The 15,431-nt window shown below is 41.3% G+C and overlaps 1 protein-coding gene across 2 annotated transcripts in view; it reads right to left on the minus strand.

The window, feature by feature from the left end:
• hecw2 (HECT, C2 and WW domain containing E3 ubiquitin protein ligase 2) overlaps positions 1-15,431 on the minus strand; it is a 297,158-nt gene that overhangs the window by 68,921 nt on the left and 212,806 nt on the right. For both annotated transcript variants that reach the window (XM_008117272.3, XM_008117273.3), the window contains 4 exons: positions 14,547-14,697; positions 13,017-13,120; positions 11,306-11,430; positions 8,816-9,001 (listed from right to left, as the gene is read on the minus strand). In XM_008117272.3, the coding sequence (XP_008115479.2) occupies positions 8,816-9,001; positions 11,306-11,430; positions 13,017-13,120; positions 14,547-14,697 (566 nt within the window). The remainder of the gene's footprint in view (positions 1-8,815; positions 9,002-11,305; positions 11,431-13,016; positions 13,121-14,546; positions 14,698-15,431) is intronic.

Consider the following 15,431-nt stretch of genomic DNA (forward strand, 5'->3'; position numbering starts at 1 on the left):
CTCACCCCCTTTCACAGATTTGAACCGACAACCTTCAGGCCAGCAACCCAACCTTCAGGTCAGCAGTTCAGCCAGCATAAGCGTTTAACCCATTGTACCACTGCGGCTCCTAACTCCACAAAGTTTACAATCATACAAACAACAGAAAAATGCACAAGGTGCCAGGTGCTGCATCCTTCCATGACAAAATGAAAGGGGATTTTGTCAATTAGATCTTAATTGTAGGAAGTACCATGTTTGGGATTAGCAGAGGATAAACAAGGTAAAACGTGAGAATTACAAGTAAATCTTTTCGTTAAAATCCTAGGAATTCAAGCAGCCATTTTTGGGAAGCATACTGTGATCAGGTTAGATCCAGTCATTTTTGTCATTCACCCAATTAAACCAGAGTCATTGTATTCAGATCCTGTTTAGTGCAGGTTACTTCAAGCAATCTTGCTAAACTGGTTTATGAATCTGCTTGATATCTTTTCTATATACTGTAATTCAAACTAGTGCATTTGAAATAGAGCCAGGCCTTCAAAAGGCTACAATTTGAATCAGATGAACTCTAACTCAAGCATATAACTTGAAAGATAAATTCAGTGAGGATTTGTCTGGCGGGGAAACAAATGTTTCCATCTGAACAACTTTGGAGATGCACAATTCATTTTTTTTTTTACACTGCCATTTTGCAAAGCGTGTAACACTCATTTATGCCATACACTTAACCAAATGGGAAAGATGCTTAAGGATTACACTAAATGAATGCAATCATATCTTGTTAAGTACAAGTGCTTTGAGGCCAGCCGGTAGCAGTCTGCCACATAATGAAACCCAGAGCTGCCGCTTTGAAGCTTCATTAGAGAAAAGGAAAGTCACTGGAGCTTCAAAGCTTTGAGCTAATCTGGACAATGGCACCACAGCTGGGAACAGAGTTGAAGCATTTTTTAAAAGGCCTAATTTTATATTCGCCACTGGCCACAGGGCAAGGGTGTAGCCAACTGGGAAAAGAATCAGGATGTTCTGGTTTGCGTTTTGCCAAGATGGGCAATGTTCAAACACAACTTCTCCTTTGAGCAGACCATGAAGATGGCATGCACAGATGCGTCCACATATGTACACTATTTGTAGTACTTTCTGAGACAATGTGCAAGCAGAAGTAGGGCACACTGCAGATACCTGGTTCCCTAGAATTCTTCTCTGGATCTAAATGGCAAACTCTAAAGCAGCCCCTCTCACTAGTGAGAAAGGCCTACATAAAACACTGACATGATAAAAAATGGTAAGATCTGTCATAGTTGGCAAAGGCACTGTGCGATGTGTGTTAACTGGAAAATGAAGTGCATGAAGCCAATTGGCTGAGCCTGCAAAGACCTGGGGATTAATTTTGATACTGGTTCTGTTCTATTGCTGCAGAACCAGTATGGACAAGTTTTCTGTTGCTGATTGAGTACAGTGTTTCCTTACTTATCGTGGGAGTTAGGTTCCAGGACCACTCACAATAAGTGAAAATCTGTGAAGTAGGGACACTATATTTATTTTAATATTTATACATTATTTAAGTAGTTATACACTATTTTAAGTCTTTATCAACCAATTGTGTGTTGATAAATCGCCTCCTCCTCCTGTTTCCTCTTGGGCTCCTTTTCTCTCCCTTTGACTTCTCCTTCGTCCCTTCCTTAGGCTATAAATTGTAAGTTTTTATGATTTATAATAGTCTTTTAGAGTTTATTGATAAACCGTGAAACAGTGAATCCGCAAAAAGTAAACCACAAAGTAGTGAGGGAACACTGTACTGCCCTGTGTAGAGAGGAGTGTGCTCAAAGAGGCCTTGCTCTTTTGAGGCCTGTTTGAGGCTGATAAAAGAGGGAGAAGAACCAGGACTGTATTCTTCTCTGAAGCTGATTTGTGGACTGAGAAAGGACTGTTTATGACGGGGGACTTTTGTAAGTGATCAGAGGGACCATTGTAAATACTACTGTTTTTGATCTCTTGGAATCAGTAAAGTTCCTGTATTTTTGTTCTGCAAACCTGAGTGGCATGTTATTGTTCTGTGGGTGACTTTCGATCGCGGGCACACGTAAGAGCTTCCATTTATCGAGGTTGTTGTGTGTTTTCCGGGCTGTATGGCCATGTTCCAGAAGTATTATCTTCTGACGTTTCGCCCACATCTATGGCAGGCACGCTCAGAGGTACCACACAACCTTTGAGGATGCCTGCCATAGATGTGGGTGAAATGTCAGGAGAGAATACTTCTCAAACATGGTCATACAGCCCAGAAAACATACAACAACCCTGTGATTCTGGCCATGAAAGCCTTCGACAACGCTTCCATTTATCATCATCAATCCGTAACAAGACCATGCAATCTTCATCTGTGCTCTATACATTGTGAACCCTCGGGTGCACTATTTGTAGCATACATGTAACCCAAGAAGGCATTCTGTACACCCCTCCATGACCTGTTATTATTTAAATAAACTTGAAAAACATATTGAAATTTCTTCTGATTTTATTGTAAATGTCTCCACTGCTACCTCTCCTATCAACGACAATCTGGGTGGGGGGAGTCCCCACTAGAAATAACCTCCTTCTAATGCTCAGTGTCACTTCCATGACGATATGGTAGGATCTGATTTTATGAGAGGCACAGTATGATAAAAGTGTTGGAAATAACAACCTTCTACAAGCCTCCTATACCAGTTATCTGTTATGTATATAATTGTGATTACTTATTATATTGCATGTATATATATTGATATGCAGTTCCCCCTTAACTCTATGCTGTTTGAGGTTGTGGGATGGACTACAGACCATGTGACCAGATCTGGGACTATTCAGACTGAGACTCCAATTTAAAAGTTAGTTTTGCATCAGAAACAGTACAGTAGTTTAGAAGTAAAGTCAGTGTTAGTATGCTGCAGTGTGTAGTTAGTCTTTATGGAGTCAATGTTCAGCAATGTATTAGACCAGGCATGGACCAACCTTGGTCCTCTAGGTGTTTTGGACTTCAACTCCCGCAATTCCTAACACCCGGTAGCAACCCAAACTTCTACACTGTCCTTATATCTAGGATCTGATCCCAGATTACCTGCTTATCCCAAATTATATGGCAATGGATACTCATACAATCCAGTTCAAAGAAGATAACCTGGGATCAGATCCTGGAATATAAGGACAGTGCAGAACAGGCCCTAATGTCAGTATGATCTAATGCAGGGATTTACTACAGTATTTCTATATTTCTGTTTCATTTTTCAAGAAGCAATCTAATCACTAGAATTTTTTAATGGAAAAAATACCCCTATATATTTTTTTAAAAAGCTGTTGTTGTTACATCAACTAAGAATGCTGAGTTCTCATTAGCCTGTTTTGAGGTATTTCCTCCTCTCGCTTAGGCTTTAAATAAGAAAAAGCTTTTCCATTTTCCATTTTTAGCAAAGTCTGGACTCTCCACAATGCTGACCATGTTTTTCTTTTGATATATTAGTAACACTAGTTTGAATGCATAAGCACAGCCCTGAGAGTCTGAACACGAAGAAATGATGAAAATCTGAAAACCCCAAAAAGTCTGAATATTTTCACCAGAAACAAAAAAACAAACAAACAAACAAAAACAATCAGTCACTGACAGTAAGGATAAATAAATGTTAACAAGCATGGGAAAGTTATGTAAGAATTCTGCCTATGAAGCATGTTTGTGACATCAAGAGGATGTGTCATTGTTATGCCTGCAATTCTCCATGGGAAAAGATATTCCTATTGGGATACATAGATCATCAGAAGCGGGAGGGTTTGGACATGGGAATAATACTTGTATGACATCCTAAACAACAGCTAATATAGAACCTATGCTACTGTCAAAATTTTAAGTCAACTGCTACCTCCCAGTCATGGTTAGGAGGTAAAAACTCGAATAAGGTAAAGGTGAAAGTTTTCTCCTGACATTAAGTCGAGTCGTGTCTGACTCGGGGGTTGGTGCTCATCTCCACTTCTAAGCCAAAGAGCCGGCATTGTCCATAGACGCCTCCAAAGTCATGTGCATGGAGCACCATTACCTTCCTGCTGGAGCGGTACCTACTGATGTACTCACATTTGCATATTTTGAATTGCTAGGTTGGCAGAAGCTGGGGCTAACAGTGGGAGCTCACTCCGCTCCCCTGATTCCAATCGCAGACTATCCAGTCAGCAAGTTCAGCAGCTCAGCAGTTTAACCCGCTGCACCCGCTGCACAACCAGGAACTCATAAAAATCTCTATTAACAAGGTAGTATTTATGCTGCAAAAGGCAGAAAGAAATAGGAATGAAACAGAGTTACTTCCCCACTTACCCCACTTCCACATTCCAAAGATATGTGCTACTGCTGTCCTGGTAGAGAAGGAGTACACAACAATCAGAAAGTTACAATTCTAAACAAAGCAAGCACATGCTAGTGCTTATCTAGCCTTTAAAATGTGCACTTCCTATCCCTTTGCAAAAAAGTCCCAGTTAATTAGTGAAAACTCTTTTGTTCTTTCTATTTTATCTTATCTGGTACTGTGAACAGTAAATAACACATAGTCTTCCCATGTAGCACTACACATTTACCCTATTTGATTTAAAATGAAAAGTGACTTGTTGAGGGTCACTCGGTGACAGGGCCGGTTGTTACTAGGCGGCCGCGGACGCGGCCGCCTCGGGCGCTGGCTGCTAGGGGCGCCATTCGGGCCTGACTTCCTGGTCGCGGCCGGCGATCGCCCGGGCGGTCGCCGGCCGCGACCAGGAAGTCAGGCCCGAATGGCCTAGCTGTGCTGTGCGCGTGCGCACAGCACAGCTAGGCCATTTTGCCCTTAGTAACAAACTAAGGGCAAAAATGGCTTCTCTGGCTGTGCGCCCTGTGCCACCCGCGCCCTGGCCCCGCCCAGCGTGCCCTGGCCCCGCCTCCCACGCTGCGTGGGAGGCGGGGCCAGGGCGATTAGTGAGGGGGGCGGGGCCACAGTTGGCCCCGCCCCCGCCCAGCGTGGCCATTTTGCCCTTAGTAACAAACTAAGGGCAAAAATGGCTTCTCTGGCTGTGCGCATGCGCACAGCCAGATAAGCCATTTTGCCCTTAGTAACAAACTAAGGGCAAAAATGGCTTCTCTGGCTGTGCGCATGCGCACAGCCAGAGAAGCCATTTTTGCCCTTAGTTTGTTACTAAGGGCAAAATGGCCTAGCTGTGCTGTGCGCACGCGCACAGCACAGCTAGGCCATTCGGGCCTGACTTCCTGGTCGCGGCCGGCGACCGCCCGGGCGATCGCCGGCCGCGACCAGGAAGTTCCTGGTCGCGGCCGGCGATCGCCCGGGCGGTCGCCGGCCGCGACCAGGAAGTCAGGCCCGAATGGCCTAGCTGTGCTGTGCGCGTGCGCACAGCACAGCTAGGCCATTTTGCCCTTAGTAACAAACTAAGGGCAAAAATGGCTTCTCTGGCTGTGCGCATGCGCACAGCCAGAGAAGCCATTTTTGCCCTTAGTTTGTTACTAAGGGCAAAATGGCTTATCTGGCTGTGCGCATGCGCACAGCCAGAGAAGCCATTTTTGCCCTTAGTTTGTTACTAAGGGCAAAATGGCCACGCTGGGCGGGGGCGGGGCCAACTGTGGCCCCGCCCCCCTCACTAATCGCCCTGGCCCCGCCTCCCACGCAGCGTGGGAGGCGGGGCCAGGGCACGCTGGGCGGGGCCAGGGCGCGGGTGGCGGGGGCGCTTTTCAGCACCCCCGCTTCCCATTAAAAAATATCTCCGGCCGGCCCTGCTCGGTGACTGCATTGCAGCTAAATATCCCTCAGTCACGTCTGAAGATTTTTTAGCAGACCACACTGGTTCTCTCTTGCAACTAAGATGTCGAGCAATTCCTGCCAGTTTCCTGAACTTACAAAATCAATTACCGCATTCAATGAACGCCTTGTCTAGTCACACTAGTGCTATTGGTACTGATAAAACTCTTTCAATGTGACTCTTCACTGGCTGGTGGCCAAGGAAATGAACTTATTGATGGGTTCCCTTACGTACACCCCAGCTTTCACAACCCTTGCAACAGGAAAATACGTTTCATAAGACCTCTGTGCAAGAGCTTCCTCTGTTTTGTCTGTCTTGGAGGAGAATGAAGATGGCCACAAAACATGTGATTGCTGCACAGCTCCTAGCTTCAGATAAAATCAATGGAAAAAGCCAGAGCCCAAAGGAAAGAACTAGGGACTTCATCAGATTACACTGGGAAGTGTTCAGAAGAAGAGAGTTCAGTCTAACTTCATTTCATAATAAAATGGAGTTTTTTGCTACCATTTAATCACACTGTTTAATGCACTCAGGTGTCTTGCGTATTTTTCAATGAAGAGGTTTGCACACTGCAGACATTTGAGCTCGCCTGCCATCCCTCTCGGTGCTTTTTGGTACTTCAACTCACACAATTCCCAAAAGCAGAGAGGAAGGGAGAGAAAAGGGATGGGAGGGAAACCAATTTGGAATGGCAACAGCAGGGGCTCTGGTTGGCTTTTGGACTGCAACTCCCACAATTCCCACAGCAGGAAGGGAGAGAGAGAAAACGAATGTGGTGAACTCCGCGGAGTATCAGATTTTAAGTGTAGAACTCAGTGGAATGTATGTTATGTGATGAAGTGATAGGTAACAAATCCTTATTCCAAAGAGTAACCCTTGCCTGTGAGTTTTCAGGTACAGTAGTCTCACTTACCCAACATAAATGGGCCGGCAGAATGTTGGATAAGCAAATATGTTGGATAATAAGGAGGGATTAAAATTATGATTTTACAAATTAAGCACCAAAACATCATGTTATAAAACAAATTTGACAGAAAAAGTAGATCAATACGCAGTAATGCTATGTAGTACTTACTGTATTTACAAATTTAGCACCAAAATATCACGATATATTGAAAACACTGACTACAAAAATGTGTTGGATAATCCAGAATGTTGGATAAGCGAGTGTTGGATAAATGAGACTCTACTGTAATTGCTAATTAATAAAGGAGGAACTATAACCTCTAGCTGTATGCATTTTAGGCCCCTTCTACACTGCCATATAATCCAGATTATCAAAGAAGATAATCCATATTATCTGCTTTGAACCGGATTATGGGAATCTACACTGCCATATAATCTGGATTTTATATGGCAGTGTAGAAGGGACCTAAGACAGAAGAGACAGGTCTGAGTGGGGAAGCAAAAGTACCATGCCAACATATGATAATCTAAACACAGCACATGAGCCTGATGCCTTCATGGTGCAAACCTAGTGCACCTCATTCACCTGAATAGTCCTTTGTGATGAAAGAACAACAACACAGAGTTGTAACACTGTTGTGTGTTGCCAGACTAATGAATCATTAGATACCCATTGCAATCCCCTCCCACACTCTCATAAACCATTCAACAACACAATGTCCAATACAGGGTAAAAGAGAAACAGGATCAGCATTTGCTTGTAATGACATCCAAGTCTCAGCATCTGCACGAAGACATCAATTATCTTTAAGTAGACTGATAGCACTGAGCTATTTGGATAATTGAATCATCTTCTAACATTTTTGTTCCAAACTCAGCTCCTCTTGTCTTGTCAAACAACTCAAATGAGACAGTATAGTGTTCATAGATGACATTTCCTTTCCATAGCAAAACTGGATATTATTAGCTAGTGGTTCATATGTTTTCTTTCTAAAGTCCAAAATACACATTTCTAATAATTTTAGCACAATTTTTTTAAAATCTAACATTCAGTTTTAGAATCATGCCAATTTAACCCAGTCCCAGACAGATATTTTGTTAGGATTTTTGTGTTAGGGATAGGGAAAACTCCCAAAATACAGCAGAGCATCAAAAAATACAAAGGTAGGACACTTATAGTTGAGCATTCAGCTCACAGAAAGCAGAGGGTAAATGTGGCTGAAAAGAATTTAGAGTTTAGGAGGCAAAGATCTAGAGTTCAATCTTTAAGATTACAAAAGGGTTATTTACAAAAAATAATAACTACATTTCTTAATAGTAAATAACTAGGTCCTAGCTTCTCTATAACTCCATCTCTTCTAGATCTCTCCTGACACACAAACAGGGAGAGGTCTCAATACACACAGCAGACACCAAGATGAAAAATAGAAGTCAGAAGTAAAACTTGGCAGTAGAAAAGTATCCATTCTATGCAACCAATCTGAATGAGAGCAGAAACAGAAAGAAGAGAAGAAATAGATACATTCCAACTGTCATTCAGAAGACAGGGGATGGGACACCCTCAGCCTATTCTAAGCTAACTAACTACTCCTCATTGAGGACTGAAAACTTGGGCAGTGTGGGGTTGAACTCCAACATATAAACCGCAGCATGTCTTTGTCATAGAATTAATTTGTCATTTTCATTAATAAAACAATAATACATGTCTGTTCCAACAACTAAATTCTGCTCTCTATTTTTAATCAGATATCAAACGTTGCTCCATTGAATGGGGGAGGTCTAGTTTAGTGTTTAAAGGAGAACATCCTGCCTATTAAATTTTTTGCCCCAGTAGTAACGATCAAATACAGCCTATCAGGTATTCTTTCAATTCCCTTCCATTCTGTTTGATCATCTACATTGATTTTGTATTTTTCTCTGTTAAGGAAAAAAAGCTTCCCCCTATATTTACCATTGGCAAGATACTGCACCATCTAAAGCTGGGCTTATTGAAAAAGTTAATGAATATAATTGTCCTCTTTTGTTGAGAGGGAAAGTGTCAATGCTGTTGCTCCTTTCAAAGCATCTGTCTTAATTCCATTGGTATTTGGACTCAGATAAGTTTAGGTCAGCTTGTAAACTGGTTTCTCTTTGTTACCTTGCCCTGATGGTCATGCTTCATTTCCCAGCCCCTCGGCAACTCCAGCTGTTTGTTGGCAAACATATTCAAGAAGCCCACTAAATCCCGGTTGTGCTGGTAGCGCTCAAAATGATGGGTATCCCGTCGGACTTTGGTGATCATGTGCTTCAGACACGTATTATTTGTAAACATGCGGTAGGCACTCTGGTGAAGAGAGGAGAAATAAGATTTACAAAAGATGTTTGCAGCAAATATTAGTTTCAGAAATTGTATGAGTTATATGTTTTAGTCTCTGTGGTCATTTTGTCCAACACCACTCCAATGAGAGCAGCAAACCCTTCTGAATGTTTTTTTTATTGATTTGGTTTATATAACACCTTTCTTCCAGGGTTGGTGTTGAAGATGTCTAACACAAATTAAAATTATCAAAACACACTAATTATTAAAAGTTGGCACTTATAAGTATTCCGCAATAGAGGGCGGAGTGCTTTTCACAGCTGATCTGCAATCTCTAAAGGGTTTGACTAGAGAGAACATATCATTGAATTAAAGGGAGACCTAGGAAATGCCCAGAGATGTTAGAAATCCTTGCCCACGGCAACAATATTGTCATTGTAGTGATGGTCAGTGATGAATGAGCTGAAGGGGGACCCTAGGAAAGAGCCTGCTAAGTTGTGAAAAAGCCAGCTGTTTCCTTTCAACAGATAATGGACTTCAGTCTTGGGAATCCCACTTTCATAACCATGAGGATTATATATATCGGACTATATTAAAGAAAGCCTTTCTGGACTGGCATATGTTTTACTATATCCAATGAAAGTTCTTTCTGCCCAACTATGAGATAAAGAGTAATAACAAAAAAAGAACCTTATACTGACATTTGACACTATGCCTTTTTATTAAAAATAAAAAGAAGGGGGCATTAATTTCTAATTACAAGACAGTAACATTTTGAGAATGAGGGTTGTTTACCTTGCGTGTAAGCAAAAAATAATATGCCCGGTTAGGCTGCTGAGAGCTCTGAGATGAAAACCACAAAAAATGCAGCCAGGGTCCTATCACCACTAGCATATAATGCAGTCTGAAGCTGCATTATACACACAGTAGACACACTGTAAACAGAGGCTTCATGTAGATGAGTGGTTCCCAACCTGTGGTCCATGGACCACCAGTGGTCCCTAAGAACTAAACTATGGTCTGCAGCTTCACTGTTACTACACCGTTGCATTGAGAGCGACTGGTCCGGTAGAACCCTCTTATAGTGCTGAGGCAACGGGGATGTTGGGAGGGGAGAGGCTGACTACCCACGAAAGGCGCAACAACAACCCTCCTGACTGCTGCTTCTCTTTCTCCTCCCTCCTCTTGAGTGGAGCCATTCCATGTGGCACCTAAAAGCGGGGGTCCTTGGTGTCTTTGTTTTTAGGCCTGTTCCTGGAGTTATTTGGGGTGCTGATTCAGAAAATTGCATTGGACAGACCACATCAGCTCTAGATTATGAAATATGATTTTCTGTGGACAAGCAACTACTGGATGGCGTATGTTCTGTATCAGAAACTAGAGCTGATGTGTTCTATCCATTGCAATTTTCTGAATCAGCTCCCCAGATAACCAAATCAAATCTAAAGTTGACCAAAAACTGCTTCGTAACTCTTTTGGTACTAATGTTGAAGAGTGGTCCCTGGTCAAAGTGATCCCTGGTCAAAAAAAAGGTTGGGAACCACTCATGTAAACTTATTGTATAGGATTTCCATCTGGTGGTAAAAAAACTACTATAGCTACTTTTTCATATCTCTGTTTTTAAAATGAGGAGTGATACTAAATTCAAGACTGAATTGATTGAGTGAAGAATCAATTAAACTGCCTTCCAAATTTACTTACTTTGAAAGCAGTTGTTATACTCCAGAAAGTAGTTGTTATACTCCAGAAACTTCTGATTTTTGTGGCTGCCACAAACTATGTTGATTGGTTGAGACCAACGAGATATTAATTGAAAACGATTGAAAAATGTGTTGCAGTTTTTGCAGTGTAATAAACTTTTCTGTGTTTTTATGACAGAACTAATTGGAAAATGACATTTATAACCCAGGGACAAACACTATGTTACATAGTGTAATAATAAAAAACAAGTCCAGCATTTACATTTCAAAACCTCAGACTGTAACAGGCAGTCAGCTACTGAATGACTTCCTGTATAAAAAAAAATCTAATCTAATCTAATCTCCTTTGGAGAGAAATTCCAAAACCTACAGTGATAAGGCTTTCACCCAGCAAAATGATAATAGTGATAATAGCCAGTGATAAGGCTTTCACCCAGCAAAATAAATCATGATGGATGTAAACACTGTCACCACTGAATCCTTTGTCCTCCTCCCCCATTTTCACAGCTGTATTTGAGCCAGGGCCTTGCAGATGTAGTCTCAAGGCAAAGTGTTCAGTATTTAAGACAACCAGTCCTGCTTTCCCAGAGAGAGACATGTGTTCACAACATGACATGTGTATGGTACTCACAGGGTTAGAATGCAGCACTGTGAAGAACTCTGGGCTGATGAGGAATTTCACGGGAGGAGACTGTAGCAGCAAGGTGAGCCTGGACCTGGAGGTAGAATGAGGCAGCACGTTCTCCCTTCGGAAATCTGCAAAAAACACAGTCACCAATTAGTGCAACAATTTCAGTTATACCATCAGTTCAGGTTAATAACACTATGTAACAAAGATTGAAAAAATCATGTTCCTGGTTTGAAAGTGTTATTCTTGTTTAATTGTCTGGTCCTTACTATGAAAGTAGTTGCTATACTCCAGAAACTTTGTTTTTGTGGCTGCCACAAACTAGTTGAATTGGTTGAGACTCAATGAGATTTTCATTGAAAAATTGCATCAAAATGTGCTGCAGAATGTCCTGCAAAAACAAAGTTTTTGCAATTTAATAAACTTTTTCCATGTTTTTCTGATAGAACCAATTAAAAATGGCATTTATAACCCAGGGACAAAAATTGGTTTACATAATGCAAAGAATGCAAACTGATTTATAATAGGCAGGAAGACTGAAATACTTATACTTTTTCATTATGCAACAGATCTGCTTTTGACATATAAAAGATAATTTAATATAGAGAATTACCACTCCTTCGACGATTGGATGGAGCATTGAATTTATAAATGAGGGGCAAAGTATTATAGATGGCAGAAAAATATAGAACCTAAATGAAGAGAAAGGGTAAAAAATAAAAATTTGCCAGGTGCCTGTTTTTGCCACTGATGCAATACAGGGTAGAAATGAAGAACCATTGGTCTGAATAGTATTCAAATATTTTCTTTACAGTCTGCAACCAGTACAGAATCCCACCTTACAATCATCCATCCACACAAGTACAGTGTTGACATTAGGTTAGGATATAAAAGGTAAAGGTTTCCCCTGACTTTAAGTCCAGTCGTGACTGACTCTGGGAGTTGGTGCTCATCTCAATTTCTAAGCCGAAGAGCCGGCGTTGTCCATAGACATCTCCAAGGTCATGTGGCCGGCATGACTGCATGGAGCGACGTTACCTTCCCGCCAGAGTGGTACCTATTGATCTACTCACATTTGCATGTTTTCGAACTGCTAGGTTGGCAGGAGCTGGGGCTAACAGCAGGCGCTCATTCTGCTCCCGGGATTTGAACCTGAGACCTTTTGGTCCGCAAGTTCAGCAGCTCAGCACTTTAACTCACTGTGTCACCAGGGGCTATATATCAAAATTTAACACCATTAGAAAAGATAATTATAAGACCTGACTCTGACTACAGGTTTCGAAAAGATAACCTAAATCTTAACTCTTGTGCTAGAACTCCTTCTGGCACTTGCTCTTAACTAAAAAAGCAGCTCTTATGTCCAAGCAAAACCTGGGCCGAGCGACGGATCTTAACCCAAAACACCTTAAAGTTGTGGTGCTCTTAAGTCGAGGTCCCACTGTACATTACTGGGTAAAGAGAGTAGATTGATAAGGGATAATAAATATCAGACAAGATGTGGTAAGTTTATAGTTTTATAGAATTGTTTGGTTGTAGTTTATGCTGTGTAGATGCAGCCATGGTAGTTATATATATATATATCTCAAATGTCTGTTTGCATGTTTTATTTTGTGTTATCTTGATTAAATGTGAGTCACTCTGAATCTGAAGGAATCTGAGGGAAAGCAGTATGTGCAATTTAAAGCATAAAAGGGGCCATGAAGGAAGCTCTTGCCTGCACTCGGGTGGTGGAAGTCGGGATCATCTCCAGCTCCATCGATAGGATTTGGATGCTCCTCTGGTCTGTCATTAGTCATTGTTCGGCGGATACTTTGATACCTGAAATTCCAAAGTTTGGCATTACGTACAGCATATGTGAAATATATCGCAGGCTTTTCTACTAGCACACCCAAAATATTGGCATGTGACTATAGCAAAATGTTAATTGGTCGTTTAACTCATCCGCCCTGAGTCCCCTTGGGGAGAGAGAGTGGGTTAAAAATAAAGTTTTATTAACTACCAGTTGAACAGCAGAAGAAAAGAGAAGCAGGGAAATTGTATACTAGTTACATTTATTTCCTCTCCTTTAACTGTTTCTGTTCTAGGCACTGATTTCAAAAACCAGTTAATGGTCAAGTTTGCTTCCTTTCCTCTTCCCTCACAATTCATTTTCCTTTTGTATTGTGCCTTTTTGAATGTAAGCATGAATTGGACACTATCACAGATTTTTATAACACTGTTTTAGCTAAAAAGAAAACAAAAATACTTATAAATATATCATGAAGATTAATTTCCTGAGACCTCAGAGATCATTTTGTGCTTACTGTCATCTGTTCTGATGTATCTTATTCAAAAGGATAACCGGCTTTAAAGCGCAGAAAGTAATAATTATAAATTTAGAAAGATAGTGAGTGGTTAATAACATAACCAGTAATTGAGGGTTTGATAAGACTATACTAGTTCTTCTACAGATTTGGAAACATTTTATTTCATTCTAAAAGCTGCAATTTTAAAATATGAAAAATAAAGACTGTGACATACCACCATTTTGAATATTACACTGCTGTCTATTTTGTTATACCTTTTGACACCTTTCCACCACTATAGTTCCCTGTCTGCTACTACCCCCTTTTTTGCTTTCGAAACACGAAGTAAAAATAGACTTAAAGATATTTTCTTTTTGTCATGAATCTAGGAATTCAGGGATTATGTGCTGAATAGGATGGCATCCCTGACTCAAACAAGTAACTGTGACTTAGATATACAACATCATCATTAAAGGCAAATATAGCTGCATTGTGTACATGATTTTTTATTTAGACCCAGTTCTGTATATAAAGCACATAAATGCAAAGGCTTTAAAATAATTTTGGAATATCCTGTTAACATTTTTCCACATTATGAAATAACCATGCCTCCTCCATCATGACTGAAAATAGAGGCTACATTACAGTGGCCACAAAAAATGTTTATGAAAACTCCCCCTTTCTCCTTGGTTTGTATCAACAGTAATTCAAAACTATGTAACATCTTCCCCATTGATTCAAAGAACCAGAAATGTCTCTCAAGATCATATTTATGAGCTAATGCCAAGCCTTAGCTATGCTGGAAGTTATTATGATTAAGATAATTTTTTTTACATTAGACTAATTCTATGTTTTGTAATAATGAAGCCTGGTTGTTGTCAGGCAAAAAAAGTGAGGGAGATATTGCACAGTGCTTCTTTTGTACTACAGCTGTAACAATAACACTAAATAATTCTAACCGGCGATTCAGTTGCTCCATTTGTTGTATGGAGTTGGAACGCTGAAGAATTTGTTGGGCTGGAGGAGCTGTAGGCCGCTGCCATGTTGTTGTTCTGTTGACATGATCCACATAGAATATCCTCCCATGGCTGTCAATACGGGCTTCCCAATCTAAGATATGAGGGAGCATTGGAAAGAATAAGGGACTGGATAGTTTAGAGGAGTGGTTCTCAAAGTGTGCTCTTGCGAAATCCTTGGAACTCCGCAAAGCATACTGAGGGGCTTTGCGGTTTCCTTCTCCCTCCTCTTTCCTCCTCCCCCTCCCCTCCAAGCTTTTCCTCCTTTTGCCTGCTCCTCCTCACCCACCTCCCTTGTCCCCAAAAGCCTCCCTCTGCCTCCCTGCTGCCCAGATCCTTTCCCTCTTGCCTTCCTTGCTTCCAAAACCCTATTCCCCCACTGCTCAGAGGGTGCTGTGATTGTGCTTTTGACCTGGTCAGATTCTGAGTGTTCAGATGAGGACCCAGAGGACCCAGAGGAGACTAGAAGCAGCTCAGATAGAGATGTCCTGCTCCTGGCAGTTCCCAAGAGGAAAACTGCCAAAAGTGCAGAATGTGGGAGACAAATGTTTGTTGAGGTCAGAGATATTGGAGTTGAGGAAACAGAGCCTGCAATTAAGGCAAACTCACTTCTCCAAGTGACTTAGAGATAAGGCCTAAGATGGCAAGTGCAAGAGAAATGATATCATGGTAGGGGTTCTGGCTTCCTGCTGGGATAATCATTGTCAGAACAATGCTGCATTCACGTGAACAGCTCTGGATTTCATGGGCCTGGAATTCATGTATTCAAATTCACAATTTGTTCGTGTGTCCTGGTCTTGTGAGGCATAGTTTTGCCTGCCTTGGATT

This window comes from Anolis carolinensis, chromosome 1 (genome assembly GCF_035594765.1).
Source record: "Anolis carolinensis isolate JA03-04 chromosome 1, rAnoCar3.1.pri, whole genome shotgun sequence".
Classification (NCBI taxonomy): domain Eukaryota; kingdom Metazoa; phylum Chordata; class Lepidosauria; order Squamata; family Dactyloidae; genus Anolis; species Anolis carolinensis.